This window comes from Hypanus sabinus, chromosome 7 (assembly GCF_030144855.1).
Source record: "Hypanus sabinus isolate sHypSab1 chromosome 7, sHypSab1.hap1, whole genome shotgun sequence".
Taxonomy (NCBI): Eukaryota; Metazoa; Chordata; class Chondrichthyes; order Myliobatiformes; family Dasyatidae; genus Hypanus; species Hypanus sabinus.
The window spans coordinates 76,995,293-77,009,882 of NC_082712.1; the positions used below are offsets into that span (position 1 = coordinate 76,995,293).

Consider the following 14,590-nt stretch of genomic DNA (forward strand, 5'->3'; position numbering starts at 1 on the left):
AGTTGATGATTTGGGCCGAGATCCTTTATCAGTCCTGATGAAGGGTCTTGGCCTGAAACGTTGACTGTTTACTGTCCATGACCTACGTGTCCCGCATATTGGTGGTGGAGTTCTTAGCAATACGCAACCACTGCAATTCAGCCTGTCTTTCCACTGATCGAACACTGGAAGGCAGCACTGATGGGAGAGGCCAGCCCCCAGCTGAGCATGTAGATCTCACTACACCACCTCTAGCATCGTTTCTCCTGGACTGCTATCGAAGGGACAGTCACAGCTTCAAGCCTAGTCCTCACTACAACCGACACCTCACATCTTCCCCGCCATCTGTCACACCACCAAACAAGAGTAACAGGGCTGTGGCAGCTTACGTTATTACAGTCCAACAGGGTCTTGCGATCACATGAGAAATATCTATGACAATCACCCATTGTCACATTGCACGTCGCCTTTGCACACCAACTCCGATGCCTTCCCGTAGCAGGCAGCAACACTATCTGCACCACGCCAGCTCCTCCAACACCTAGCTTAGCTCCACTGAACCCCATTCAGCTCTTCCAATGCCCACCTAGGTTTCCAACACCCAATCTGGCTCCTCTGATTAGTGAGCAGTACCCAAAGTTCTTAGAGACCAGTATTATCTTACGATTGTTAAAAAGACATTAACAAAGGAAAAAAAACACTTTTGGTTGGCCCCTGAGAGGCCACTGCATCTGAACACACCATCATCTTACTGGAAGTTCCAGGTGTAAATGAGGTTATGAATTCCAATTTGTCTCAAAACAGCAAATACATCCTCCTCTATCAAGAAACAAAAGAATGTTCTTTTCCACAGCTGCTGCCTGGCCTGCTGAGTTCCTCCAGCATTTTGTGTGTGTTACCTCCTCCTCTGTAATCTCTGTAAGGCCCATGACCTTGTTGCTGCTTTTGCTTCTCTTCTATAGCCTCTGCGTCTGTCTCCCGAGTAAATACAGACACATAGATTACCATTATGATCTTCCTGAGGACCAATTTTACCCATTGTAATTATTTTGCTTTTAACGTATCTGTAGAATCCATTAGGCTTCTCCTGAGGGATTTAACAAACTCTGTGCCATCTAGTCCTTTTACAGTATGGGAATCCCAAAGTTAAAATCACCTACTATAACAACCTTATGTTTCTTGTAACAGTCTGTGATCTCTGTACAAATTTGTTCCTCTAAATCCTGTGGACTGTAGGGTGTTCTATAACCTCATTAACATGGTCATATCTTTCTTATTGCAACACACACAGAATGCTTGAGGAACTCAGCTGGTCAGGCAGCATCTGTGGAAAAGAGTAAACAGTCAATGTTTTGGGCCTGAAACAACTCTTTACTCTTTTCCATAGATGCTGCCTAACCTGCTGAGTTCCTCCAGCATTTTGTGTTGCTTTGGATTTCCAGCATCTGCAGATTTTCTCCTGTTTGTGATCATTCTTACTCCTCAGTTCCACGTTAAAGCCTCATTAAACGAGTTCTCTAATCTCTCTTGACTGAGCACTACTGTGACATTTTCCCTGAATAGTAACGCCACCCCTCCCCCTTTAATCCCTCCCACTCTGTCGCATCTAAAATAGCAGAACCCCAGAATATCGAGCTGCCAGTCCTGCCCCTCCAGCAACCAAATCTCACTAACGGCTACAATATCATAATTCACGGAGAGAAACCAGTCACCCTTGTCCCATCATGCCCACAAACTGGAGGCGGATTGTTTTTGTCTCCAAACATGGCCTCTCGGATCCAGGCCAGAAGGCCCCACAGAAATTGGTTGCACTGATGTTTGTTTCACATGGCCTCAGAAAGTACTGTGTGATTGGACTGCAGCTTGTGTGGAGTGTCACTGGGCAAAAATTAACCATCATGTGCAGCCACCATTGGCGGCTTTTGAGGTACCTAAACAAAGGTTTGACCATATCAATGTCGACCTTGCTAGCTCTCTTCCCTCCCTCCCACAGTTTCATGTGCCTTCATACCATGGTGGACTGTACAACCAAGAAGACCGAGGTCATCCCGCTAACATTGGTAACAGCCGCAGACACAGTGTAAGTGTTTATCAGCACCTGGGTTGCTTGGTTTGGCACCCCATCTGATATTTCCTCTGATAGCAGTCCTCAGTTCATTTCAGACCTCTGGGCTGTGATGGTCCAGAACCTTGGTGTTGGGCTACATCTCACTATGGCAGATCACCCACAGTCCAACAGCCTATGCAAGCAGTTTCTATACTCCTTAAAGACTGCTCTGAGGGCTTCCCTGACTGATGAGTGTTGGCATGATCGTCTCCCATGAATTCTGCTGCAGTTCAGATCCACTGCAAAAGAGGACCTGCAGTCATCTGTGGCTGAGTTGGTATACGGGTAGCCACTATGAGTGTCAGGTGATTTCATTCCTGATGCCACAACCACCTGGTCGGCCTTTCAGCAGCATCCTACCCTCCTCAGAAAATTCAATTCCTTTTTGTCTATTCCTAGCTCCCATCATACAGCACTCTTGGGTTCCTGTTGATCTACATTGTGCCTCATTTATTTTTATCCACTATGATGCACACCAGCATTCCCTTAAGATGGCCCGCTCCCCATTTTGGAACAGGGAGAAAAGAATTTTATCATAGATAAGAGGGATAAACTTGAACATATTTCTGCAGACTGCCTTAAACCAGCCCACCAAGATTCGAAAGGTTCTGCTACCGTGCCCCAGCATCACAACATAACCACGAGCTCCTCAATGTACCTCTGTGTGAGCCAGAGATACCTACGGTTCCCATGGAACACAGGACCCAAGTCGGGTGGCTCGTTTGAGCTATGGACAGATTTACAATGCCAGTTCCAGTGAAGTCTTGGGGCCTGTGTAGGGTATCATAATTGGGAGAAATGTAGGTAATTCACCAACCACCAACACTGAGTTGTTTTGCTTGAAGAGGCTGATCTGATGTGAGGACATTGTTATGTAATGATTTTTTAACGCGCTTTTGTGTTTAGGTTTTGGAGTTCAATAAAATGAGTCACGGTTTCATTAAACATAAAACACCTCATTTCGTTTATTTGCGAAAACCTACAGCAGCATCCTACCATCTTTTCAACAGCAACTAGGGATGACAATAACTGCTTTACTCCTGAATGACACTTGAATAGTGAAGATGAATTAATGAAGATCCAGGGAGTAGAACTAACTTTTTGAAAACATAGAACAGACAATCCAGTCTACTCAGAAACAAAAGATTCCTTGAATTCAGCCTTCACAATACCATATTGAACTGAATAACATCTTGGACAGAAACAATAAATAAAATATTGAAACTTGATAACAATAGATCAACTGGCATTAGTTTTCTTTTTCCTGGCAATTTGATGCAATATATTTATGTAATGTTATATAACCTTATTAATAAACCATTAAAAACACCGATGCTCCTGTTGGTAGGGACTGAAGAAATATCAGCCATTCTTCTACTTCACCCCAGTTTTAATTCTGCAGCAAGCATCTTTTAATAAGAACACAGCACAAGAACTGGTCCTTTAGCCCAAGAAATCTGTGCCAAACATGATGCCAGAGTGCACATGATCCATATCATCCCATTTCCTGAAGATTTACATATGTCACAAGATATGTGTAAGAAACTTGCTTGACACATCTACCCTATGTATGCCTCTTATAAACTACTCATAGGTCTCCCCCTCAGCCTCTTACACACCAAACAAAACAATCCAAGCTTATCCAACCTTTCTTTATGGCTGACGCTCTCTAATTCATCCTGGAAAACCTCTTTAGTACCCATTCCCAAATCTTCTAATGGGGCGGCAAGAACTGCACACAATATTTTAGGTTTGGTTTAACCAAAGTTTCATATAGATGAAATGTGGCTTCTTCTTGCATATTTCTACTGTAAAACCCTAACCCAAACCAATGAAGGCAAGCATGCTATATGGCTCTTCACTATCTAATATACTTGCAAGGCCACTTTCAGAGCTATGGATTTGAACCCCAAGATCTCGCTGCACGTCAATACTGTAATGGATCCTGTCTACCATTAACTGTATACTTTGACTTTTCATTTACTCTCCTGAAGTGCAACATTTCACACTATTTTTGAGATTTTCTTTTACAATTTGTAAGATTAGCTTTATTTGTCATGCTCTGCACATCAAAACATACAGTGAAATGCACTGCTTGCATCCATAATGTGCTAGAGAAACCTGCAAATATCACACCACATAGCATGCCCACAACTTACTAACCATAATTCGTATGCCTCTGAAATATGGGAAGAAAACCAAGTGCCTGGGGGAAACCCATGTAGTCATGGGGAGGTGCAAAAGGTCCTTACAGATATCTGTAGGAATCGTACCCCAATCGGTGACATGGTTGGCACTGTGAAACAATTATGATTGTGATGACCATTATGCTACCCCAGGGACCTCTTGACCTGCAGTAAGCTCTACCAGTGAGCTGTAACATCACACTTGCCCGGTTTGAATTCCATCTGAAAGGCACAGGAACCTGGGAAAGAAAAGTTCAAGAGTATTGCTAAGTGGTAGTTGCACGAACAAGAATGGAACCTGTAGCTGAGTAAGACAGAGTGAAAAGATTGCATCGAGGGAGTTGTATACCTAGACCTGGTTACATGTCTGGGAGACGACAAAGCAAAGTTGCAATATTCTAACAAATTAATTTGAGCGTTGCAAATAACTCTCACATTCCTGTGGAATTTGCGAGAGTTAACATAGTGCCCAGGCAAAGATACATTGCAAATAAGGCTACGTCCACACTAGACCGGATAAATCCATAACCAAAGCTTTTTCTCTTCATTTTGACCCTCCGTCCACACTGAAACGGCGTTTTCTAAAAAACACCCTCCAGATTGTGTAAATTTGAAAACGCCGCTTGGGCAAGAGTAATATGGATGGGGTAACCAGAAATTTCTAGAAACGCTGTCATGACGTGCCAGAAAAGATGGTGGCATTTCGCTGCTTTCCTGAACGCAACCCCCCACACAACCTAACAATGTCAGAACAGACAGTAACAAGACTGAAGCCAGAAGAGTTAGAAATATACTCACCAAATACTTTGACCCATAACTTACTGAATAAATAAGTATACTCACATTGCCCTGTTTGTATGAAGGTGGTTTACCTATTTATATACTTACTTCTCTGACAATAGATGTGTAACAGCCTAATGCAACATTATATGGAAATACAAAATAACACTGATGCAGACATGTTTTATACATTTAACAAGGTGCTTTATTAATGAGTTAGTTAGTCAGTTAGTCAGTTTTTCAATGTTCGTCATCAGCCAGGTCATACAGTCCATGAACTCCCTGTCGGTTGCCTCCATATGCTCCAGTATTTGTTTTTTTTTAGTTTTAAGTCCTCCTGTGCAAGAGCCAACAGCAGTCCGTCGTTTGGCAATTTCCTTTTAAGTTTTTCTAGTCTGTAACTTCACAAATGTGCACTTTCACTGTGAGATTCGACACCAAACATGTCGCTTGTTTTCTGTAGATGTGTCCTGCACACACCCAGTAGGAGGAGATTCGCCCAAGTACCTGTGCTAATGTGGACAGAGGTATTTTCAAAAACACTTGGTGTAGATGCCTATCATTTTTACGCGAAACTGGCGTTTTAAAAGTTATCCAGTCTGGTGTGGATGTAGCCTAAGAGTGCACACAGCACAGGCAAGAAAGAGCATAGTTTCCCTTTATAAAGCAAATTGCCGGAGCCATTTCCACCCACTGGAGACAATATACAAATGAAATGAAAAGATGTGAATACACACACCAACGATGGAACAATTGCTTTCCTAACTTCAAAATGTCATTGGTTGTCTGCTTGTAGTTTCTATTGACTTTTAACACCTGTACTGTGAATAGTAATTGATCTTGCAAGTCAGGAATTCAAACATAGACAAATATCCATAATTGCAAATCATTTCTGCATAAAAATTGCACTTCTCTGTCAGGAATTCTGAACATTGTGGTGACAGTGGGCATGCTATTCTCCTTGCGCACCAGTAAAATAAAGCACACTTGAGAAATGACACGTGTTTTCAGAGCCCATTTAACTGGTGATGACATTATCACACAAAAATAAATATTAAAATTAAACACTCTGCAATAACTTCATTACAATAAAACCATTTGAAATTATAAGTAATAATAAAATGATAAATAAACACTTCTTACTCTTTAGAGGCGTGCAATTTCCTGATTATCATCTATAACTTGCTCTTGTAATTTGCAAAATTATCATGGGCACCCAGTCTGAGATATCCCACACCTTCCTCCCCTTGCAGCACCAGAAACTTCGCCATGTGCATTTCAGTTATGACAAACGGTATCTTATAAGTAACATTGCTTCAAAGGTATTCTGAACAAAATATAGTTATACCACTACTTACTCACGTCGCTCCGTGAAGATTACATCCATGTTCTGCGCTTCTCGATCATTTTGTGCTCTGAGCTAAAACAATAAAATTTCAGAGCAATCAGCTATAACCTATTAAAATCCCCATTACTGCCATATGGCACTTCCACTGCAATTATTTTAAATGGAATAAATTGGATCAATAACATTGAAAATGAGAATTAGTACAGAGAATATTAAAGTTTTGCTGATACATTAACTTGCTTGTTATGTGATGGGATGGTGTAAGTTTATTTGAAATTTGGATTTTGAGAATGCTTCAAAACATTAATAAAAATATAGGGACAAGAATTCAAGTTTGGGAGAAAATTTCAAGAAAATTTTTGCAAAGACATATGTTCCTTTTACAGAATGTTTGAATTCCAGTGTGCAAGGTGACTGTACCTGTGCGATGCGTATGCATCCAACTACAGATCCTGGCTGAAGCAGAAGCTGAACTCGCACAGGAGCTTTAGTGTGATGGTGTTAGCCATAAGAGGAAGTAAAAACTAGAAAACAGCTGTCTGCAATGAGTCAAGAACAACAGAAGCAGACAAGCAAGATGTCTCTGTTCTTGCCATGTGGTCAAAGGAATGGAGGCTGCCATGTTGCGAGTGTGTTCTTGTGAGCACCATTTTGTGACCTGTTTCATGATCCAAGCAAGTGAAAGTGGCCATATTGAAGTCCCTACCAACAATTGGACTAGGCAGAAATGGCAGGCTTATGGCTGACCTGGCTAAATTGGTTTGAATTAGTTCTACTCAGGCTGAACAAGGAAAGTAGCATGAGGCACAAGTCTGGTGGAAGAACAATAAAATAATACTTATTATAGCCTTGGAGCGGATCCAATGAGAAGCTGACACAGGCTAGCCAGGTAAGCCTTAGCCAACAAAATCAAAACAGTTCGATCTGACCAGAACAAGGATAAGAATGGAGAATATCAGGAGTAGAAGAGATTATGTTGAGATCAAGAGGAAAGCCTAGCCAGTTCATTTGGGTATTACCTTCTCTATTTCTTGGTATTGTTCAGTGATTGCCAGAGAGACCTAGTGGGTGTCCACACAGATATTTAGTCTTGCATGAATTGCACACATATTGTTAACCATTAGCTGAATAAAGGTAATTGCCAGTTAATACAGATTCTTTTTGTGCCTAACCAATCATTGTTGTTAAAGGTAGTTTCAGCCAATAGTTGTCATACTTAATCTGCAAGCAACATGTGACCACATGAAAGGTAGAGAGTGCAGGATTCACCTGAAGCCTCCGCCTCATAATTTTGAATACAGTTGGATGAGGTTGACAGTCTTTCATAGGATAGCAGCACCAGGTCTGTGGCATAATGACTGGCTCTGATACATAGCAGGGCTGGATGGAAATGAAAAGTTCTACAGAGATAGGAGACTTGAGAATTCAGGGGGCAGACAAAAGATTCTGTTTCCATGAACTACTGTCATGGAAAGACCTTTGCCTTCTTGGTGCCATGGTCAAGGATATCTCAAAACAGTTGCAGAATACTCTCTAGGGGGGTGGTAAGAGCCTGAGGTCATAGAGTTGGGGAACTATACAAAATGGCCCAACTTGCCATGCCAACTAAGATGTCCCATCCAAGCTAGTCCCATTTGCTGGCATTTGGCCCACAACCTTTAAACTATTTCAACTGATATATCTCCCCAACTGTCACTTAAAACGTTGTTATTGTACCTGCCTTAACCACTTTCTCTGATAGCTCATTCCACATAGATACCACGCTTTGTGTAAGAAAGTTGCCCTTCAAGTTTATATTAAATCTTTCTCCTCTCACCTTAAATCTATGCCCTCTAGTTCCTTATTCACCAACCTTGGGGAAAAAAAACTGAGTACATTCACCCCATCTATGTCCCTCATGATGTTATACAACTCAGTGGAGACACCTCTCGGTCTTCTACACTTTAAAGAGTAAAGTCCTAGCCTATTCAACCTCTTTCTATCACCAAAGTCCTGGCAGCATCCTTGTGGATCATTTCCAAACTCTTTCCAAACTGAACATGTTACTCAAAGTGCGAACTCACCAGAATCCTATACAACCACACTATGCCCTCACAACTTCTATACGTAATAGTCCTGTATTATGAAGGTTAGCATGGCAAAAGTCTTCCTTCAGAATCCTGAGTACCTGTAATTCCACTTTTATTGGACCATATTCTTGCATTCCAAGGTCCCTCAATTCTATAACACCCCTCGCACTGCCGTTCACTGTGAAGGTCCCATCAGGATTTGATTTCCAAAATACAACATCTTGCATTTATCCAAATTAAACTCCATTTGTCATTCCTCAGCCCTATTACTCAGCTAGTCAATATCCCCTGTAATTCTTGATGATTTTTTTCATTGTTTAATACTCCACCTATTTTGGTGTCATCAAAGTAAGTACTGAGCAAAGGGGGATGAATACTTTTGAACTACTGACATTTCAGTTTCTGATTTTTTTATTTCTTTATGCTTTTCCAAGTTTTGGGCTCAGTACTGTGGGGGGGGGGCGGGGAGAGGCATGCAACTTACAAATAAAAATTCTCAGTTAATTTAATCAAAATCCCTGGTTGTAATATTCATTTATGTGAACAAACGGTTGGGGGCAAAATACTTTTACAAGGGACTGTACATAGCCCTTTATTTTTCAGTCATTCCTAATGTACACCCTGTGCTTCTACCACCACCCCTGATAGTACACATAGTAATTTGTATTAAATACTAATCTCTGACTTCCCCAGTACACCTTCATCCCATCATCTTAAAATTATGCCCCCTCACAGTAGCCATGTTCTCCCTGGGAGTAACTCTCTAGATATCCATGTCAGTAGTTCAAAAGTATCCATCCCCCTTTGCTCAGTACTTAGTTGAGCCACCTCTTGCAGCTATTACAGCTAGCAGTCTTTTAGCTTTGTACAACATGAAGCAGCAAGATTTGCCCAATCCTCCTTGCAAAATTGCAAAAGTTGTGCCAAGTTAGTTGGGGAGCAGTGGTGGATAACAGTCTTGAGGGTTTGCCAGAGATGTTTGTCGGGTTAAGGTTAAGACTCTGACTGAGTCACTCAAAGACATCGATTTCCTTCATTTGAAAACACTCCACGGTTGCTCTGGCTGTGTGCTTTGGTTGCTGTCCTGCTGAAAGATAAATTTCCTCCCCATTTGAAGCTTTCTGGCAAAAGCTAGCTGACTTTTATCCAGGATTTCTCTACATTTAGCAACATTCATTTCCCCATCAATCCTGACAATATTTCCAGTCCCTGCTGTTGAAAAGCATCCCCAGAGATTATGCTATCTCACCATACTTTACAGCAGGGATGGTGTTACCTGACTGATGCAGCGTATGAGATTTATGCCACAGGTACTACTTAGTGTTGAGGCCAAAAATTTCCATTTCAGTCTCATTTGACACAAGAACTTCTTTCAAACCATTACACTATCTTCTGAGTGATGCTTTGCAAAGTCTCCATGGGCAAGGATATGCTTTTTTTCAGCCAGGGCTTCTTCCTTGCCACTCTTCCATGAATACATTTTTTCTGCAAGACCTTAAAGAGATTCTGGAGCCATGACCTTCATCTCGGGTTGCAGCCATTGACTTCTGGAGCTCACTCAGAGTGACTGTTGGCATCATAGTAGTCTCTTTTATAAGTGCCATTCTTCTCCACTGACTATGTTTAAAGGGGCAGCCTGATCTTGGCAGTGTAGCTGTGGTTTAATATTTTTTTCACTTTTTCATGATGGACTGCACTGAGCTTTGAGATGCTCTTATATCCTTCTTCAAATTTGTGCTTCTCTATTATCATCTCCCTGTCTTGAATGCTCTTTTGTCTTCATTTTGGAAATATAGAAATTTGAAAATTTGGTCTTTTGAAAATCTACCGTACTGTTGAGTTTATAGAGAGAAGATGTACTTATTCTTATGAATTCATGAAAAAAAGATGATCCTCCAATTTTCTACATCAACAAATTGGGTGATTTGGTATGGTAATACGGTATACAGTATTGCACCTCAGGAAAGTTAGCAGAGTAAATACAAAGGAGATGAATATCTTTTCAGCCTCATAATTTTTAAACTTTTTAGTAAATTGTTCACAGGTTTTGGAATTTTTCTTTTGATTTGATATGATGCACAATGCTTTGTAGATTAGCTCAAAAAACCCTACTTCGATATATTTTAAATTTAGAAAATGAGACAGTAACATGTGAAAACAGCTGTGTGGGATGAATACGTTTTCAAGGCACTGTAGGAGGAAAGAGTTATATAGATCTTTAACTTGGTTAAAAGGTCAGCACAGCATTATGGCACAAAGGGTCTGTACTGTTCCATGTTCTATATAGAACAGATATAGATCTGGGCAGGAAAGTGGCAAATGGAGTTTAATCTGGGCAAGTGTAAACTGTGAGAATTTGAGAGCCTCAAATAGAAGGAGAAATTACATAATTAATGATTTACTTCTTAATAACATTGAAGTATAGTGGGAGCTTCCTTAGTTCACTGAAAGTAAATATGGACAAGGATAGGGTGGTAAAGAAGATATATAGGATGCCTACCTTCATTTGTAGGAGTGTTGAATAGAAGAATAAAGAAGTCATGCTGCTGCTACGTAAAACTTCAGTCAGAAAGCACTTGGGAGTACTACATGCAATTCTGGTTACTCAATTACAGGAAGGATTTGGAGATTGGGTAAAGGTGCAGAAGAGGTTTGCCAGGATATTGCCCAGATTAAAGAGTCTAAGCAATAAAGAAAGATTAGACAAACTTCGGTCGTTCTCCTCAGAGGCTGAGGGGATATCTGATGGAAGTTTCTAAAATTATGAGCGGCATAGATACAGTAGACAATGAGAATTTTTCCCTAGGATTGAAATCACAAAGACTTCTCAGGTTAGATGGGGAAATTTTAAAGTGATGTGATGGGCAAATATTTATACTCTGAATGGTCAATGCCTGGAATGGGCCCCACGGGTAATAATGGCAGCAGAGTTTGGTGGAATTTAGGAGGTTTTTGATAGAACTATTAATATGAAGGGAATGGAAGGATATGGATGATACAAGAGAAGAGGACATTCAGTGTATAAATAGGCACTAGGACTAGCACAACATCATAGGCCAAATGGCATGTCAAGTGCTATATTATTCTATGTTGTATGTTAACGGAACTGATATGTCAAAAGAGCCATGAAAAATCCTTGGAAAATAAGATTAAAGAGAATCCCAGGGCATTCTATACATACATCAAGAATATGAGGATAACTAGGGACAGAGTAGGACCACTCCGTTATCCTAAATGAGTATATTGTGTTCAGTATTCACCAAGAACATAGAGGATACTGATATCTCCGTAGAGCATGTACATATGCCAATGCATTATAAGATCAGGAATGAGGTGGCATTATCTCTCATGAAGAATAACTGAGGCATCATGGTAGCATAGCGATTAGCACAATGCTATTATAGTTTGGGGCTTTGGAGTGTGCAGTTCAACAAAGGCATTTTCTGTAAGAAACTTTGTATGTTCTTCCTGTGAGCACGTGAATTTCCTCCGGGCACTCCAGTTTCCTTCCACAGTCCAAAGACTGTAGTTAGTAGGATACTTAGTCATTGACAATTGTCATATGATTAGGCTAGTGTTAAATAGGTGGGTTCATTAGGCCAGAAGAGTCTGTTCCACACTGTATGTCTAAATAAATAAGATCATAAAATAGAGGAGCAAAAGTAGGCCATTTGGCCCATTGAATATGCTCCACCATTCAATCATGGGCTGATCCAATTCTTCCAGTCATCCCCACTCCCGCTTTCACCCCATACCCTTTGATGCCCTGGCTAATCATGAACCTATCTATCTTTGCCTTAAATACACCCAATGACTTGGCCTCCACAGCCACTAGTGGCAACAAATTCCACAAATTTACTACCCTATGACTGAAGTAATTTCTCCAGATCTCAGTTCTAAAAGGACATCCTTCAATCCTGAAGTCATGCCCTCTTGTCCTAGGATCCCCTACCATGGGAAATAACTTTGCCATATCTAATCTGTTCAATCCTTTTAACATTCAGAATGTTTCTGAGATTCCCCCCCCCACCCCATTGTCCTGAACTCCAGGGAATACAGCCCAAGAGCTGCCAGACGTTCCTCATATGGTAACCCTTTCATTCCAAATAAATATACAATGAATTTGGTCAGTTGACAGATCTCTCAGTGGATGAGCATTTTGAGAGACAGTGATCATAACTCATTGAACTTTACCATAGCCTTGTACAGAGATAGGAGCAGATGGTATAGAAAAGTACATAAATGGAGTAGGGTGAATTATGAGTCAATTAGGCAGGAACTTGGGAAAGTAAGTTGGGAATAGGTGTACTCAAAGAAATTCACAATGCAAATGTAAAAGTTGTTTAGAGAGTACTTGCATGGGATTCTGGCTAGTTTGTTCCCATTGTTTCAGGGAAAGAATGGTAGGGTAAATAAACCATGGTCAACAAGAGATGTGGAACATCTAGTTAGTTGAAGAAAATAATACTTAGGTTTAGGAAGCAAGGACCAGATAGGATTACAAAAAGTTGCAACATAGCCTGGGAAGAGCTTAAGAATGGACTTGGGGGGGACGTCATGTGATGACGTAGGATCGAGACGCTGGAATCCAGCCCTCCATAAAAAAATCAATAAAGTAATGTTTAAGTGAAGAAAAGTTAGTCAATACTTTTTTAAGGTTACTTATAAACTACTCCGGATTGTTTTAAGCTATGCCTCATAAACAGAGGACGAAGAAAACTACTACCGCGAAGACAGCTCAAGTTGGAACAGAATTAAGGCCTACTTCTACCGAAGAACCGCGGACTCAGGTACAACACATCACCGGCGAAACTGAACAGGAAACTGTGGCAGCATTGGCCATTTCTAAAGGAAAAGATCAACGAGAACTGCGCAAGCGTAAAGGAACTAGCATGCGCAAACGAGAGCAACCAGAACTACAAAACTACAAAACCGAACCATAACTACAAAACTACAAAACCGAACCAGAATTACAAAACTGAAAGTGGAAGTGAATCTGAGAGAGAGTCGGACTCTCTGGAAAAATCAGACGAAGGTGGAGATGAAAGTTCCTCTGAAAATACAAAAAAGACTTTGAGCAAATAATGCATAAATTAAATGCATTAAAAGTAATTAAAAGTAACCAAAAAGTAATTAAAGAAAAAATAATAAATATGGAGGCTATGTTTGATAAAATGACAAAGAAACAGGAAAAAATGGAACAGAAAATTACAGATTTGGAAGTCAAAATGGAAGATATGGATGGAAGAATGAAGAATATGGAAGATGATAATAATGCCTGGACATCAGAAAGAAAACAACTTGTGGAAAAAAATGATAAGCTTGAAAATTTTAGTAGACACAACAGTATTAAAATTGTTGGACTTAAAGAAGATACCGAAGGAGAAGACCCAATAATTTTTTTTCAAAACTGGATTCCTGAAAAATTGGAAATGGGAGAAGAAACTTCAATTGAGATTGAAAGGGTGCAAAGAGCCTTACGGCCAAGATCTCAAGATGATCAAAATCCGCGATCAATTTTGATAAGATGTTTAAGATACCAGGCTAAAGAAAAGATTTTGAGGGCGGCTGCCCAAGGTGCCAAAAGAAGAAAGCATTGATGATAGCAGAGAAACCAGTTCTTTTTTATCCTGATATAAGTTATAACCTTTTGAAGAGAAAGAAAGAATTTAATCCAGCTAAAAAAGTCTTATGGAAAAAAGGTTATAAGTTTTTAATGCATCACCCAGCAACACTGATAATTTTTTGGAGGAGGGTAAAAGATATTTTCCTGATTATCGAGATGCGGAGGTGTTCGCACAAAAACTTCCATCTATTCACTAATTAAACGTAGAGAATTCTAAATGTAATGGTTAAAGACGAAGACGGAGATAGCAAATGGAACTGATGGACATTTAAGGATGATATAAGGGAGAAAAGTAAAATTTTAGAAATATTAATTGAGAATAGTATGTTTTTTTATATATATACTTTTTATGTTGCGGGGGGACTGGGGAGCTTTGAATCGGTTACTACGGGATTCACGTGTGTAATCATGGCGATTGCCATGACCCGTACAATAGAGGGGGGTAATGTTGTGTTCTTTTTTTTTCACAACATTAGTAGGGGGGTATTTTGTTTT

The 14,590-nt window shown here is 40.3% G+C and overlaps 1 protein-coding gene across 1 annotated transcript in view; it reads right to left on the minus strand.

The window, feature by feature from the left end:
• ift74 (intraflagellar transport 74) overlaps positions 1 to 14,590 on the minus strand; it is a 202,998-nt gene that overhangs the window by 153,143 nt on the left and 35,265 nt on the right. Inside the window, exon 7 of the mRNA XM_059974915.1 lies at positions 6,411 to 6,472. Within this exon, the coding sequence (XP_059830898.1) occupies positions 6,411 to 6,472 (62 nt within the window). The remainder of the gene's footprint in view (positions 1 to 6,410; positions 6,473 to 14,590) is intronic.